This window comes from Takifugu rubripes, chromosome 22 (assembly GCF_901000725.2).
Source record: "Takifugu rubripes chromosome 22, fTakRub1.2, whole genome shotgun sequence".
Taxonomy (NCBI): Eukaryota; Metazoa; Chordata; class Actinopteri; order Tetraodontiformes; family Tetraodontidae; genus Takifugu; species Takifugu rubripes.
In genome coordinates this window covers 5,857,145-5,870,377 of record NC_042306.1, presented here as the reverse complement: position 1 = coordinate 5,870,377, position 13,233 = coordinate 5,857,145, and the positions used below count along the sequence as shown (strand labels likewise).

Genomic DNA, 13,233 nt, shown 5'->3' with positions numbered 1-13,233 from the left:
AAAAACATAAGAGTTCATCAGGCATCAGCATTCATGACTACCACATGTAAAACATTATTCCAAGGTTTGATCCTGACCCACTCATCAAACAGTACGGATCAGCTTTACTCCACTACGTTCGGAAAAGTTATTTAAAGGCATATAGTTAAAACAAATAGAGGATGTTATTTCCTACCTCCTGACTGACTCTAGTTCATTTTTACAGCATATTCTGTTTGCATGTAAAGTAAACATAGATCTACTTTCGCTCCATAATACTTAGATTTCTTTCTGCCACCCATTTCATTAACATTCTACTGAACCGGGGAGTTTTGAGAAGATTTAGTCATGTCGTATGACAAAAACTTGATAATTAGTCCCAGATTTTTGTGAAAATGCATTAAAAACACACAAAAAACTGTGCAACACAGTTGAGTGACAGAGGTTCATTACAAAGGCGGTCAAACTGATCTAAAAATTTAGATATACCACTTAAAATGTTCATTTGTTTACTGATTTCTGTTTTTAATTGGAAATTAATGAATAGAAAACTGAACTGTATTTGTTCCTTATATATATATATCTATATCTAGATATAGATATATATATCTAGATATATCTAGATATAGATATATAGATATATCTATATCTATATCTATATCTATATATATATATATATATATCGCCCTCCTGGGCAGTGCCTCCTTCCTTCAGACTCAGGTCCTCTACCAGAGGCCTGGGAGTCTGAGGGTCCTGCGCAGAACCCTTCTTATATATATATATATATATCATATATATATATATATATATATATATCATATATATGAACTTTGTTCCTGTGAAAAATGAATGATGCTTCCTCCCCATACTCTATTGCTGGGATTCCATAGGGTTCTTTTTATATATACTGTATATATACAGTATATATATATATATATGCATCTTTGGGCCCTCTCATGGCTCCCTCTCATTCCCCCCTCCAAGAATACAAGTAAAAGAGAAAGAGGGAAATCAGGATTTAATCAGTCTAAACTACTGGTATGCCTATTATATTTAGAATATAGTAGCATTAAATAGTGGTACCAACCCAACCCTACATGATGATTTACTCACCTCTTGTACCAAAATTCTGCATCTTGGTTTTTGTTATTTAGCCTTAGGAGACGGCCTAGGTTTACCATGGCAATGTAGTGAGTTGGTTTCAGTCTGATAGCCTGCTGGTAGTGATCAACCGCCATCTCGTCCTCTCCTGGAAGAAAGGATGTTAGGAAATGACCTGAATGCACGAAGAAGCAAGAAACACAACAGAGCTGAGATTTATGCTTGGTGAATCAACACATTACTGACCATGTCGAGACTCTTCATATATCAGATTCTAACATGAAGACTCAGAATTTTGTTATTTTATTGAACCATTTTCATAAAGGCTCATTGTATTTTGTGACTTCTGAGAAATAAATGTTAAAGACTTATTTTCCTATAAAACACCAGTGTAATTTATTCGATTAATTGCTAATAACAAATAAAAATAAAGAAATAAATCTGTATCGCAACACTTTATTGCTCAGACTTCTGCTGGAGAGGATACCTTTACAGACCTAAAGCAAATTTAATTGAAGGCCCCTGCAAAGACTCCTTTTCACCAGATCATAGTGTCTTGTTACATAGAGAAGCATCAGGATTAAGTGATTGAACTTTGTTCCTGTGAAAAATGAATGATGCTTCCTCCCCATACTCTATTGCTGGGATTCCATAGGGTTCTTTTTTTTACCATCTTTGCATCACTAAGGAAATATTATTTGACAAAATGTCATTTTTATATCTAAACTGATGATTCTCGGCTGTATGAAGTCAGAAGATACCCAGCTGTCAAATGTCAGGCTTGTCTTAAAAACACTAATCACGTTGACCTAATAAAGCCACTCTAAAAAACCATAGTTAAACTGTATTTGGCTCCAAACCCTAGACAGACCAGCAAACGTTACTTTGAAAGTAAAGTTCATGTCGTATATTTAGCAATTTTCAAGGATCACTTTTATTGAAGATTAGGACTATCTTGTCACAAAAGGATGGTTGGAACAGGATTGACTACAGTAATCCACTGGTCTAAATAATTGATTGAAAAGCTAAATAAACATCAATTAAAATAAATATGAATTAACAAGAGATCATACTTTAAACCTACTGGATTCGCTTCCTTTAGTGCCCATAAATTGAGAAAATACACTTAAATACTAATCTTCATATATAATGCCATTAGAGTCCAAACCCACTGATGATCTCACCAAAGTATCCCAGCAATCTGCCCCGCTCTCAGTGTGTTGGTGTGTTACTCATGATTCCTCAGATCTTTACTTCCTGTCTAGCAGTTTAGTTTAACCAAATGAGTTCCTGATAAGAAAATGTTCTTCCATTTCATTTGTTCCTACAAACATGTTAAAAAAGACTGATGAGTGAGTGTAAGAGGTGTGCAGCTTGTCTGCTGTAACAGAGCAAGATGTCTTCTCAGTAGACTGGACAAAAGTCCTTTCATGAGTAGATGACTTCCCGCAATCCATCAATTAATTTGTAAAAAACTTAAAATGAAAACAAAAAATCTAAATGACTTAAGCAAAAACAAAAACAACAATTAACAATAAAAGCATATAAATAACTACAATAAAATGCAACATATCAAACTGGATTAATCAAAGCAAAAATCATGCATGAGGTCTATCAAAAAATGATCTACTGAAATTGTCTGACCTGTATCCACAAGGAAGACCCCGTAGTTATTATGGAGGTCAGAGTTTTCAGGACACCTTTCTATTCCTTTCAGATACATTTCTTTGGCTTCGGCAAAACGTTTCTGTAAAAATGAGACAGTATAACACAATTACACCGTGGAGGATCTGCACCAAACGTTCTTTAACAGCACAAGGTTCAGAATTAGGAATTTCTGGGGGTTTCACCTGCTCAGCATAGAGAGATGCCAGGCTGGAGTAGGCATCCGCAAAATATGGTCCAAAATGAATGGAGTTCCTCAGCAGACTTTCAGCTTCCTTTTCCTTCCCTTGAGACCTGAACCATAGCATTATTACTGCCATATTAAATATACTGTCTATTAGACATGATTAAAGAAGCCACAAAATTTCAGGGCCTCCAGTTCTTACATATAATTTCCACAATCTTTATGATCTTAATAAATTAGAATACCATCAAAAAGTTAATTCAGTCACTCAATGCAAAAATTGCAGAAATTGAAATTTCATATAGATTTTTTACACAAAGACTGGATTATTTTTTTTTTATTTTTATGATTATGACTTGTATTTTTTTTAAAATTCAGTATCTCTAAAAATGTTTATATTACGTAAGACCAAAAAAGTAGGGCGGTCCCGAGCCTTTCCCGAGCCACTTGTACCAGCTACTCCAGAGGAATCCCAAGGTGTTCCCAGGACAGCCAAAAAGAATCTGCCTAGCTTGTCCTAGGTCTGTCCAGGGGTTCTCGCCCTGAGACCTGCCAAGTGCATCTCCCAGGGATGCATCTGTGAGGCATCCTGAGCAGATGCTCAAACCATCTCAATGGAGTAGCACCTTTACTTTGAGCTGTTCTCAGACATCTGAGCTCCTCACCAACAGAGGGAACTCATTCCAGCTACTTGTACCTAATCAAAATCTTGTCATTACCCAAAGCCAGGAGAGGGTTGGGAATATATGGCCAATAGTCAGTGCCAAAAGTAAATAAAGAAATGTTTTGAGGGAGCGGATTTGAGGGTAGTTAGTAGAACTGCTTTAGGAGCCAAATGTTCCTAGAACTCTGTTCGTGTAACTACCTGGTGTGGGTGGTAACCACTATGGGAATGTGTCCACAGTACTGCTGCCCTGATCCATCTGTTAATCTCCCGTTCATCTTTTCCCTCACACCTGTTCGGCTTTTTCTCCTTCATGACCCAAAGTAGGCAAGTCCACACAAATTTAGAGGACATTTAGAGTTATTGGCTAATTAAATAGTAACACCCTGAGTCTCCAATACATCTCCAACCTTTTCATAATATTCTTCAGTACACTTGATATCAGTTTGTTTATAATGAATTTATATAAGTTTCACTTTTGAATTAAATTACTGACATAAATAAACTTATTGATGATAATCACATTTACTGAAATGCACTAATAGATCGTATTTCTACATGTTAAATGACAAGATTAATCTTCCTCCAATGAATGTCTCATTCAATTTTTAGTCCAAAAAATATTTTAGCTGTTTTCCTCTACTGTTTGAGAGATTTTACATCCCTCTTTTTTGACTTATTCTGAACTAGCGTAATCAAAGGCAGTATAACTCAGCATGTACTGAGTTCAGAGGGGGAACACAGATTTAGAAAATTTCCAGTAGAAAAATTTTTAAATGGGCAAAAAGGACAAAAAAAGTTCATCCAGGTCATGTAGTCTTAATTGCTAGTTGGAGCAAAGGTATCACAAAGTACTGGATCACAAAAAAGCTTCCCAGAACTGTGCAAACCACTATGTAGCTCTTACTTGAAGAGGTTCCCAAGGTTAAACAGGGCTCTGTTATGCTGAGGGTTGATAACTAGAGCTTTCCTGTAGTAGCTCTCTGCCTCCTCTGGGCTCTGAGTCAATGTGCCAAGATTGTTCATTGCACTGGCATGTTGAGGGTACAACCTGAAAAGATCAGAAGACAGGAGATGATGTAACTTTGATTTGTCTTACTACCATGTGCATTAAGCCACAATAAGTTATTCTCTGTGAGCCAAACCAGAGCTTTGAAAGCTTAATTCCATTAGTTTTAACTTCACGACGTGTTGTTATCATGCTCAACCAGGAAGTTGCAGTCCTAGCACAGGGCTGCCTTTTTTTGGTTTAAACTAGAATGGAATAGATTATTGTGGGTGAGCAGTCAGGTCATTGCTCTTTCTAACACTTATTCTGCATTGAGAGCAGGCTGTTGTGAAAGGTTTGAATGGGACATCAGCCATTTGACAAAGTGGTTTGCCTTTCATGCCGTAATATGTTGTTTTAGTCCTCATACGCTCATTTACTTGTAAAAAGATATAAAATCCATCTTAGAAAAATAGATTAGATTAATAACTGGACCATTGGTTGTAATGACATGAACCAGCTTCTCTTGTCCCATTGGAATTTTTTTTTTGCACATTTGTCACATTTGATTGTTTCACATCATCCCAATTATTTAAATATTAGACAATGACGAAATAAAAAAAAAAAAAAGTTACTCCTGCAAAGAGCAATTAGTCAGAGCCATTATCCAAAAATAGGGATAAATATAAGAACAAGGACCTCCCCAGTAGTGGTCTGATTACCAAAATGACCTTGAGGACTCATCCAGGAACTCTCAAAAGGACCAACATCAAAATTGAAAGAGCTGTTGGCCTATCCTGCCTCAGCTAAAGTATAAGTTCATGACTAAACAATAGGAAAGGTACTGGACAAACTCATTCAAGACTTCACATCTGCCAGAAAATACCATGATGAACCCCAAAACTTTCAGATATATATTCCATGGGCTGCTGAATCAAACGCTGAACAATTTGGCAGGTGTGCATCTTGTTACAGCTGGTGTGATAAAAAAGACCACTATCACAACAATCAGAAATGAAAAACAAGCTGAAACACACTGGCAAGTTCATATCTGAGTTGTTTAAAAAACAAACCCATAACATTAAGGATTTGGAGTGGTTTTCAGCTTTGAGATTGTGAATCCTGGCGAAACAACATTTTGATGGTGAAGGGTCCTGCTCTGTACACTGTCCATGGAGGTTATTCATTTGTTGGTTAAGATCAGTCCCTTGCAGAGAAAATCCCTTTTTAGGATCTCAGAGCTAGTTTTCTTTTACAGTGTCAAAGCATCAGTGTGAATAGCAATTCTCCAAATGAGCTAAGGATCACAGCTTTGTCAGCTATCCCCTTTGTCTCTTAACACACCTGCACAGCAGCAAGCAAAAACCTGTAGATAGAACTCCCCCGCCCCTTGGTGCACCTTTATTAATTATGAAACAGAAACTAACCCTGAGTCTGAAAGCATTAATGCTGTTGAATGAGGCCGAGCAGTGTTTAAGAATCTAACTCTGATAAAAATGAACAAAATTACTACAGGTGAGAGCTGCACAATCTCAGGTAGGATCTCTCCTGATCATACCAGGTATCCACAAAGGCCACCTTGTTTTCAGAACACCACCAGAACAGGACAGCCCCTGATGAAATGAGGATAAACATTCTTTAATACCACAGCAAATATTACCCACTTGCTCTGGTTAGGTTTCTGCTAGGGACATTTGGCTGGACTTTTGCAAGGCCAGTCCACCATAGCTACCTTGTCCTGGCTAACTGGAACATGTCCAGATTACTCCAAGGTACAGACCGTGCCTGTATCTCACTGGTTCTGGCTTTCAATGCTATGAACAAACCAAACTTCTTACACTAATCAGTAAATTATTTTAGAGCAGGGGTAACTGAAAAAGCCATGCTCCTGGTAACATGATTATTACCCATTTTATCTCTTCACCTAAGAAGAGACAATAGCAGTGTGCTTAGCATTATTAATATGCTTGCATAAAAAAATGCTACATGAGTGTACAACAAAAAATAAATAAGTCAAACTTTAGCTGTACATTAGCCCAACACACAAAACCCAACAACGAGCAGGCGTATAGCAACAAGGCCATGCCATGTGTTAGCTTCAAATGAGTAATTTTAAGTAACTACAGCGACCTTGAAATAGTGACTTAATGATAAATGATAATGATACTAACTAACTGCATACTTTCATCTCACTGCCGAATTCTGTGCAAGTCTGTTGCTTTTTGTGTTTTTCTTTACTGGTCACATTAAGGGTGGTAAAGGCAAAACATGATTTATCCTCATCTCCTTTTTCCTAAAAGTGAAACAATTTCTCGAGTAATTCAGGTACCTCGGTTAAAAAAAATGGTCTGAAGAATTTTCTCTGTCTTGAGGAATTGCTTATTTCGGAAGAAGGAAGCTTGGTTAAAGCTGGCCATTCATTATTGAGTAAAATTTCTTTCTTTCTCTTATATTTATTATTGCTTTTTAACCAAGCAAAAATATGTTTTATCCAATTGATTAATTAAAGGAATTTAGAATAGAATAGAATACTCAATTACTAAAATACTCCATAGCTGTAGCTCTAATTTTTACATTTTAAAATCCTGGCTTTGTAACAGGGATGTAATATATTTTCAAATTGTGTAAAATCAATTAAATTTGCTACAGCTGGTCTCAAACAGGGGGTAAAAACCTAGAAGCATTAAGTTCAGGTTAGATTGTCTAAATATTGGTATTGTCTTTGGAATGTCTTTCTACAAAACAATTTATTATTCTGATGATGTGATATTTATATTTATGATGATTTTGATCACCTATATTCTTATATTACTATTAATAATACTAGATGTTGCTGCTTAAGCACAGTTGCACGGTACTCAATTAATAATGTCCTCAGCGTCTTGAGCTTTACTAAAATTAAGAAATTACTGAATATAGCCAGATTTTTACTTTTTAAAATTGAATTTAACCCTGATTTTACAGGTGGTGACACTTGGTTTTGACTGTCTTTCAGCTATAATGTGTTCTATCATAATCCAAGAGAATAACAATTTCCTGTCAGTGGCTTGAGAACCTATAAGGAAGTGTCCAAGGCATTTTAAAAGGTTTATATCAATCAATCAATCAATCAATCAATCTATCAATCTTTATTTATATAGCATCTGTTACAATCAAAAAATGTTCTAATCGCTTTACAGAATCCCAGGGCCTGACCCCCAACAAGCAACAGTGGCAAAACTCCACTTTAACAGGACCAGGCTCATATAGGGTCCTCCTGCTGATGACCAAGCCATAGCAATAAAGGCCTTTTAACTAACTCTAACCCTAACTGATAAGAGTGCCCCAGATATTTTTTTTTACTTCACCATTTACTAGTGCCTGGCTTGAGGGCCACAGTCAACTATGATCATTCTACCAGTAATCCAAACCTGAGAGGTTAATCAGTGGTTGATTTTCAAGTTAAACTCAAGTTTTGCTTTTATGCCTTTTTACAGTTCATGACAGAGTGTTTGGCTCAGTGTTAAACCTGAGAGCGGTGCTGTAGTGCTGAATGGCCTCTTGGAGCTGGCCGCTGTCTTTCAAAAAGTTAGCGTAGTTGTAATGAACTTTGGCATTGTGAGGAAGTGTCCGGATACCAGACCTGAAATAGGAAAGAACAGTTGAAACGGTGAGACGGGCCTCAGCATTTCACTGTCTTTAGTTCCATCTATGATGCTGCCTTCTTTCCCTCTCTTCTTCTTTGCTTACCGGAACAGCGCCTCCCTTGATAGCCAAACCTGGTTCTGATGGACAGTTTTCCAGGAGAAAGACAGAAGAAGTAGTACCACAGAAACACTGACTACTGTGGTGCCATATCTGCCCACCACTGTGCACAGGCGACTCACACCAAGAGCAACCAGGATACAGTAGCCCATACTATAAGACAAGAGGAGAATGGCGAATGAAAATAAAAACAAACCTGATAATATTATAATTTTTTGAGGTAAACTAGAAGCAATAACAATCCACCAAGCAAGGAGAGTAAAACACTCTTGTGACCCATGCTTTTTAAAAATAAATAAGGAATCATCTACTATCATTCATATGAGTTTTAAAGAAATTAATCAGCCAACACACTTTATTGATGTGTGTCTATTATTGATGTAAACTCACCTTGGCATATACAGAACCCGCTCAGCTACAACAAATCCCACCCTGAAGAAAAGGTTACTGGCAGGAATAAAGGGAAACACAAGGAACAATACTCCCACCAGTATTTCTCTACTCTCCTGTGGGGGGGGGAAATATGAGACATGTTATGTCTTTGTAAAGGAAAAACTAAAACAACAAGTAGAAAATGAGATATTTTTGCTTCAATTACTGCTTGCCTGGTCAAAATCTTAAGACCAGTTGAAAGATTGATAGAATGTTCACTGTTGGGTGCTAAGAAGGTTTTAAGTAGTCTCAAAATACAACAAGAGTTTATTGAAAACTGCATTTAAATGATTCCATGTCAGACTTTTGAAACAAAAAAGTCCAGGGGTCGACCCAAAAACATTCGATCGGCATTGGGCCAGGAGGATGTTTCAAGGATCTGTCTGTAGAGGACTGGGTGGAGGAGTGGAGGGATCTAGGTTCAATTCCTGGTGTGGATAAATCTTCGAAGGGGTTTTGATAGTTGGGGAGGTGCCAGGACACCTTCAGAGCACTGCCGAGGTTCTATTGAGCAAGGTACCAAAACCCTAAATTGCCCTGTCTTAGCTGGTGATACATTCAGGGGTGTACCCTGCCTTTACCCATATGCAGCTGGGAAAGGCGAAATGGGCCAAATTTCCTCGAGCCAAATTTAAACCATTACTGGTGCTAACTACAGACAGCATCTGCAACAGTGCCACATACCTGCCCATTTGGACCCTGCAAAAGAGCACCAAACATGGCACACTGAAAGGTGGAATAAAGTTTTATTCCATGACAAGAAAAAAATGAATATTACTGGCATGACAAGATCCCACTTGTACTGTTTTCAATGTGACATAGTTAAATTGAATACCTACATCTTTCAAATAATGGAAATTTATTTAGTCAGCAGTTAGTCAGCAACTACACGTAGAACAGCTTTCTATACTCATACCTTCAGTGAAAAGAGGCAGCGTATGCAGAGTGTGATGATCACCAGGGCCAGCAGCACAGTTGCCCCATTACGCAAATCACCTAGGGACTCCACCAGGGGAATGCTTCCTACCTGCCAGTCATAGCACAGCACGACCGGGACCAGCAGCAACCAGGCATTGAAGGATAACAGGTATGAATACGTCAATATCCTGGGTAGGAAAAGCAGAGAAGTCAGGAAGGGGAGGATTGATAAAGAAATGAAGGTTGGTAACAAAAGGAAATTATATGTTATATGTTAAGGTTTTTAAAAACTGAAGGCCTAACCTAAATAATGATGAATAATGAAAACTCTTTTTTGCTTGGACTACAAGGGTGCCACCTCTCCCCCCCATGCAAACTGACCTCCGACCCTGCTGACCCACTCAACCTGACCCTACCGGCAACCTTCTTTACTAAATATAATGTATTTCCGTATGTACTCTGTGGACTATGTGTGCCTATTCTCTCCTCTACCTCTGCTCTCCCCTCCCCTCCACTCCACTCCATTGATTGATTGATTGATTGATTAATTGATTGATTGTATAAATAACGCCTTTCTCATTGAAAGATTGAGAAATATTAATAGTATAAGTATTTAAACTCATGGAACAAAAATTGCACATGAAATCCTTCGGCTGAGCATTGAGGCAACAAAGTCAGAAGAATGTAGAGGAGAACCTTGTAGAGTCCTGATATTCAAGGCAGATTACTGACTGTTTGACATGTAATTCCTAACTCTGATCCAGCTGATGTGGAGGGCCGCAGAAATGGCATATCTGTTATGGATATACTGGGCAGGTTCCAGGGTGTTAGGGACAGTTGTCTCGGTGTGGACAGAACAACTTGCAGAGGAAATAAAAGTCAACACTTTCGGTATCTGTTTAGGAAACCACAAGAAGAATTTTTGTGATAATTTGAGTGGGAGACATACTGTAGTTAGGTGAGACATAGTTCGGTGGCTAATGACTCTGGTTAATACAGAAAAAAATGTTTTTTGTAATATCCTGGCTAATTCAGATAATCAGTGCAACAAGATTAGCAGGATACATAATACTGTGGACTATTTTTGATTTTTATGGTATTGGCAGGATAATTTAAGCTTCCATAAGACATGAATTAAAAAAATGTTTTCTCAATCACATTTACATCAGGAGACTGTGAGGCTCATGACAAACCCTCCTGAGGTAGTCCATCATGGATTTTGAAGTGCCTTAAGGATCATTTTGATTTGTAAAGGCCATCATCTTTTCAACAATGGCTTTTTTACAGATGGTCTTAAATTTGTTGGAAATTAATTGGACCTAGGAAATGTTAGAGAGATCTGGCTTTTCCAGCATTATCTATCTATTATCTTATTTTTCCCAGGTCTTTCAGACTTTACCCTCACCTCTTCTGTTCCTGTAAAGTGCCATTTCTTAATTACACTGTGAGGAAATGGGAACTGATCAATCACCAATCATTTTCATTTTCAGAGAACTAGGGAGCTGCTAAGAGCAACCCATGGCTGCTGATTGTTGGGAGAAGATTAGAGAAGGCTCGCAATTTATACAGGTCAAATCTGTGAGGTCAAATCTCCTGGAGTTCCCATTCATTTGCAGGCTGCTACTTTTCACCTTTTTCCTCTCTAAAATTGCATGAAACATAAACAACACACTAAACAATACACTGGTATTACATGAACTACTGAAATGATTACCTTGTATTTAACATTATACTGTTTGGAGATCATTCAATCTTCAAATAATACTATTCACAATGAAAGTTAAGTTGCCAGGGGTACTTAAACTTTTACATCCTTTTGTATCTATCCAAGAGAAATCATTCTAACAGAAAAGAGCTAAGATGTACTAAAAACACATGGCTGTATATGCAGAAAATCTCTCAACCTGCCGTTTGAAATGCATCAGTTTTTGAATGCAATCTCAGGTTCAGAAACAAGTAGAACAATAACGGATCTCAACGGAACTCAACTTTAGCAGATAGATTTCGTAATCAACAGAGGTGGAAAAAACACTCCATAACTGCCTTATAAAATTGTAACTTTGAGAATACAATAAGTAGTATTCAGTATAACATAATATGTATAGTGTGTAGTAGATAGTTTAGGTGCCTAAACTAACAGCAGCACACATTTTCATAGAATAAGAAGAACTAGAAATACAACACAGAAACAAAAACCACAAGCACACAAATAAAAGACATGACAGATTTCATTTATGTGTGAGCATTATGATAAAGAAGACGTACCATTAACTGAGACAGACAGGAGTAAACACACAGAAAAAATAACAGTTAAGAATGGGTGGCAGCAATAAAACTAGGGCCAGGTAAGATGAAAAGTAACAGTAAAACCAAACTCAGTATTATAAAATAAAAGATCCTAGATTAAGGAATTTGAGCTCAAAGTACAACAGAGACCCAAAAGTCCTTGTCTTCTATTGGCCTTAATGTATGATGTAAGAAGAGTATCTAAAATGTTTTCAAAGTAAATTTGACAAGTGAATCTGCATGTTTACAACATGTTTTCATTTTAAGGTTACTTTAAGGGAGTTTGTTTGGGTGAATGTGTGGAACTGACCTTGTAAGGAGATAAGGGGAGAAAGATGCTGGGTTATCCTGTTCAGAAAAGAGAGGCATAGATCCTCCCATCAGCCACAGTCTTACTGATAGGATTATTAGTACCTGCAGGAAGCAACATGTGTGCTGTTAATGAGTTACAAACCAGCAATTGTTAACAGTAATCATGGTCATATTGAAAGCTGCACAGGCACTATCGTTTAGCTTCTAGCTTCCTTTGTTTCTCAGTGAAATACCAAAAGTTGGTATATAGCAGACTGCCATTGACGACCAATGACTAAAGTTTGAACCAAGGGTTTTATTAGCTTTAATTCATGTGGGTACTTTAGAAAACATAATACTCACACAGACAGAAATGAAGCAGGCGCGTTTGGTGAAGGGACTACTGATGTGCAGAAAGTCACTAAATCTTGAGCCCAACATGTGACTGGGGGATACAGACAATAACAAAGTCAACTATCCCCAGATCTCATATTTATCACTGTCAGTGTTTTTTTTGTAGTTTTGGGAAATTCAAGGCATCAATCCCTGTAGCCTTTGTTTTCCCAGACTAGCCTCACTGAGACTAGCCCCTTCCCTCCCTGTTAAACATAGCCCTGAGTGCTCCTGTTGATTTTTTATGATCTGATTTCAACAAACCCCTCCTGGCTACCACCTTATCATGGTGGAGGGGTTTGTGTGTCCCAATGATCCTAGGAGCTCCATGTCTGGGGCTTTATGCTCCTGGTAGGGCCACCCATGGCAAACAGGTCCTAGGTGCGGGATCAGACAAAGCGTAGCCCAGGCCCCCTAATGATGAATAACAATATTGGTCTCTAGTTTCCCTTGCCCGGATGCGGGTCACCTAGGCCCCCTCCTGGAGCCAGGCCTGGGGGTGGGGCACGTTGGAGAACGCCTGGTGGCCGGACCTCTGCCCATGGAGTCCGGCCAGGCACAGCCCGAAGAGGCAACATGGGACCCCCT

The 13,233-nt window shown here is 38.0% G+C and overlaps 1 protein-coding gene across 5 annotated transcripts in view; it reads right to left on the bottom strand.

Annotated features, from left to right (window-relative positions):
* The window catches only part of tmtc1 (transmembrane O-mannosyltransferase targeting cadherins 1), a 28,273-nt gene that overhangs the window by 3,174 nt on the left and 11,866 nt on the right, over positions 1-13,233 (bottom strand). For 2 of the 5 annotated variants that reach the window (XM_029831495.1, XM_029831497.1), the window contains 11 exons: positions 12,616-12,697; positions 12,272-12,309; positions 9,674-9,863; positions 9,442-9,483; positions 8,716-8,831; positions 8,311-8,478; positions 8,090-8,203; positions 4,501-4,644; positions 2,931-3,039; positions 2,725-2,827; positions 1,093-1,228 (listed from right to left, as the gene is read on the bottom strand). In XM_029831495.1, coding sequence (XP_029687355.1) covers positions 1,093-1,228; positions 2,725-2,827; positions 2,931-3,039; positions 4,501-4,644; positions 8,090-8,203; positions 8,311-8,478; positions 8,716-8,831; positions 9,442-9,483; positions 9,674-9,863; positions 12,272-12,309; positions 12,616-12,697 — 1,242 coding nt within the window. Of the gene's footprint in view, positions 1-1,092; positions 1,229-2,724; positions 2,828-2,930; positions 3,040-4,500; positions 4,645-8,089; positions 8,204-8,310; positions 8,479-8,715; positions 8,832-9,441; positions 9,484-9,673; positions 9,864-12,271; positions 12,376-12,615; positions 12,698-13,233 lie in introns of all 5 variants that reach the window. The other 3 variants (XM_029831493.1, XM_029831496.1, XM_029831494.1) reach the window with 2 other exon arrangements.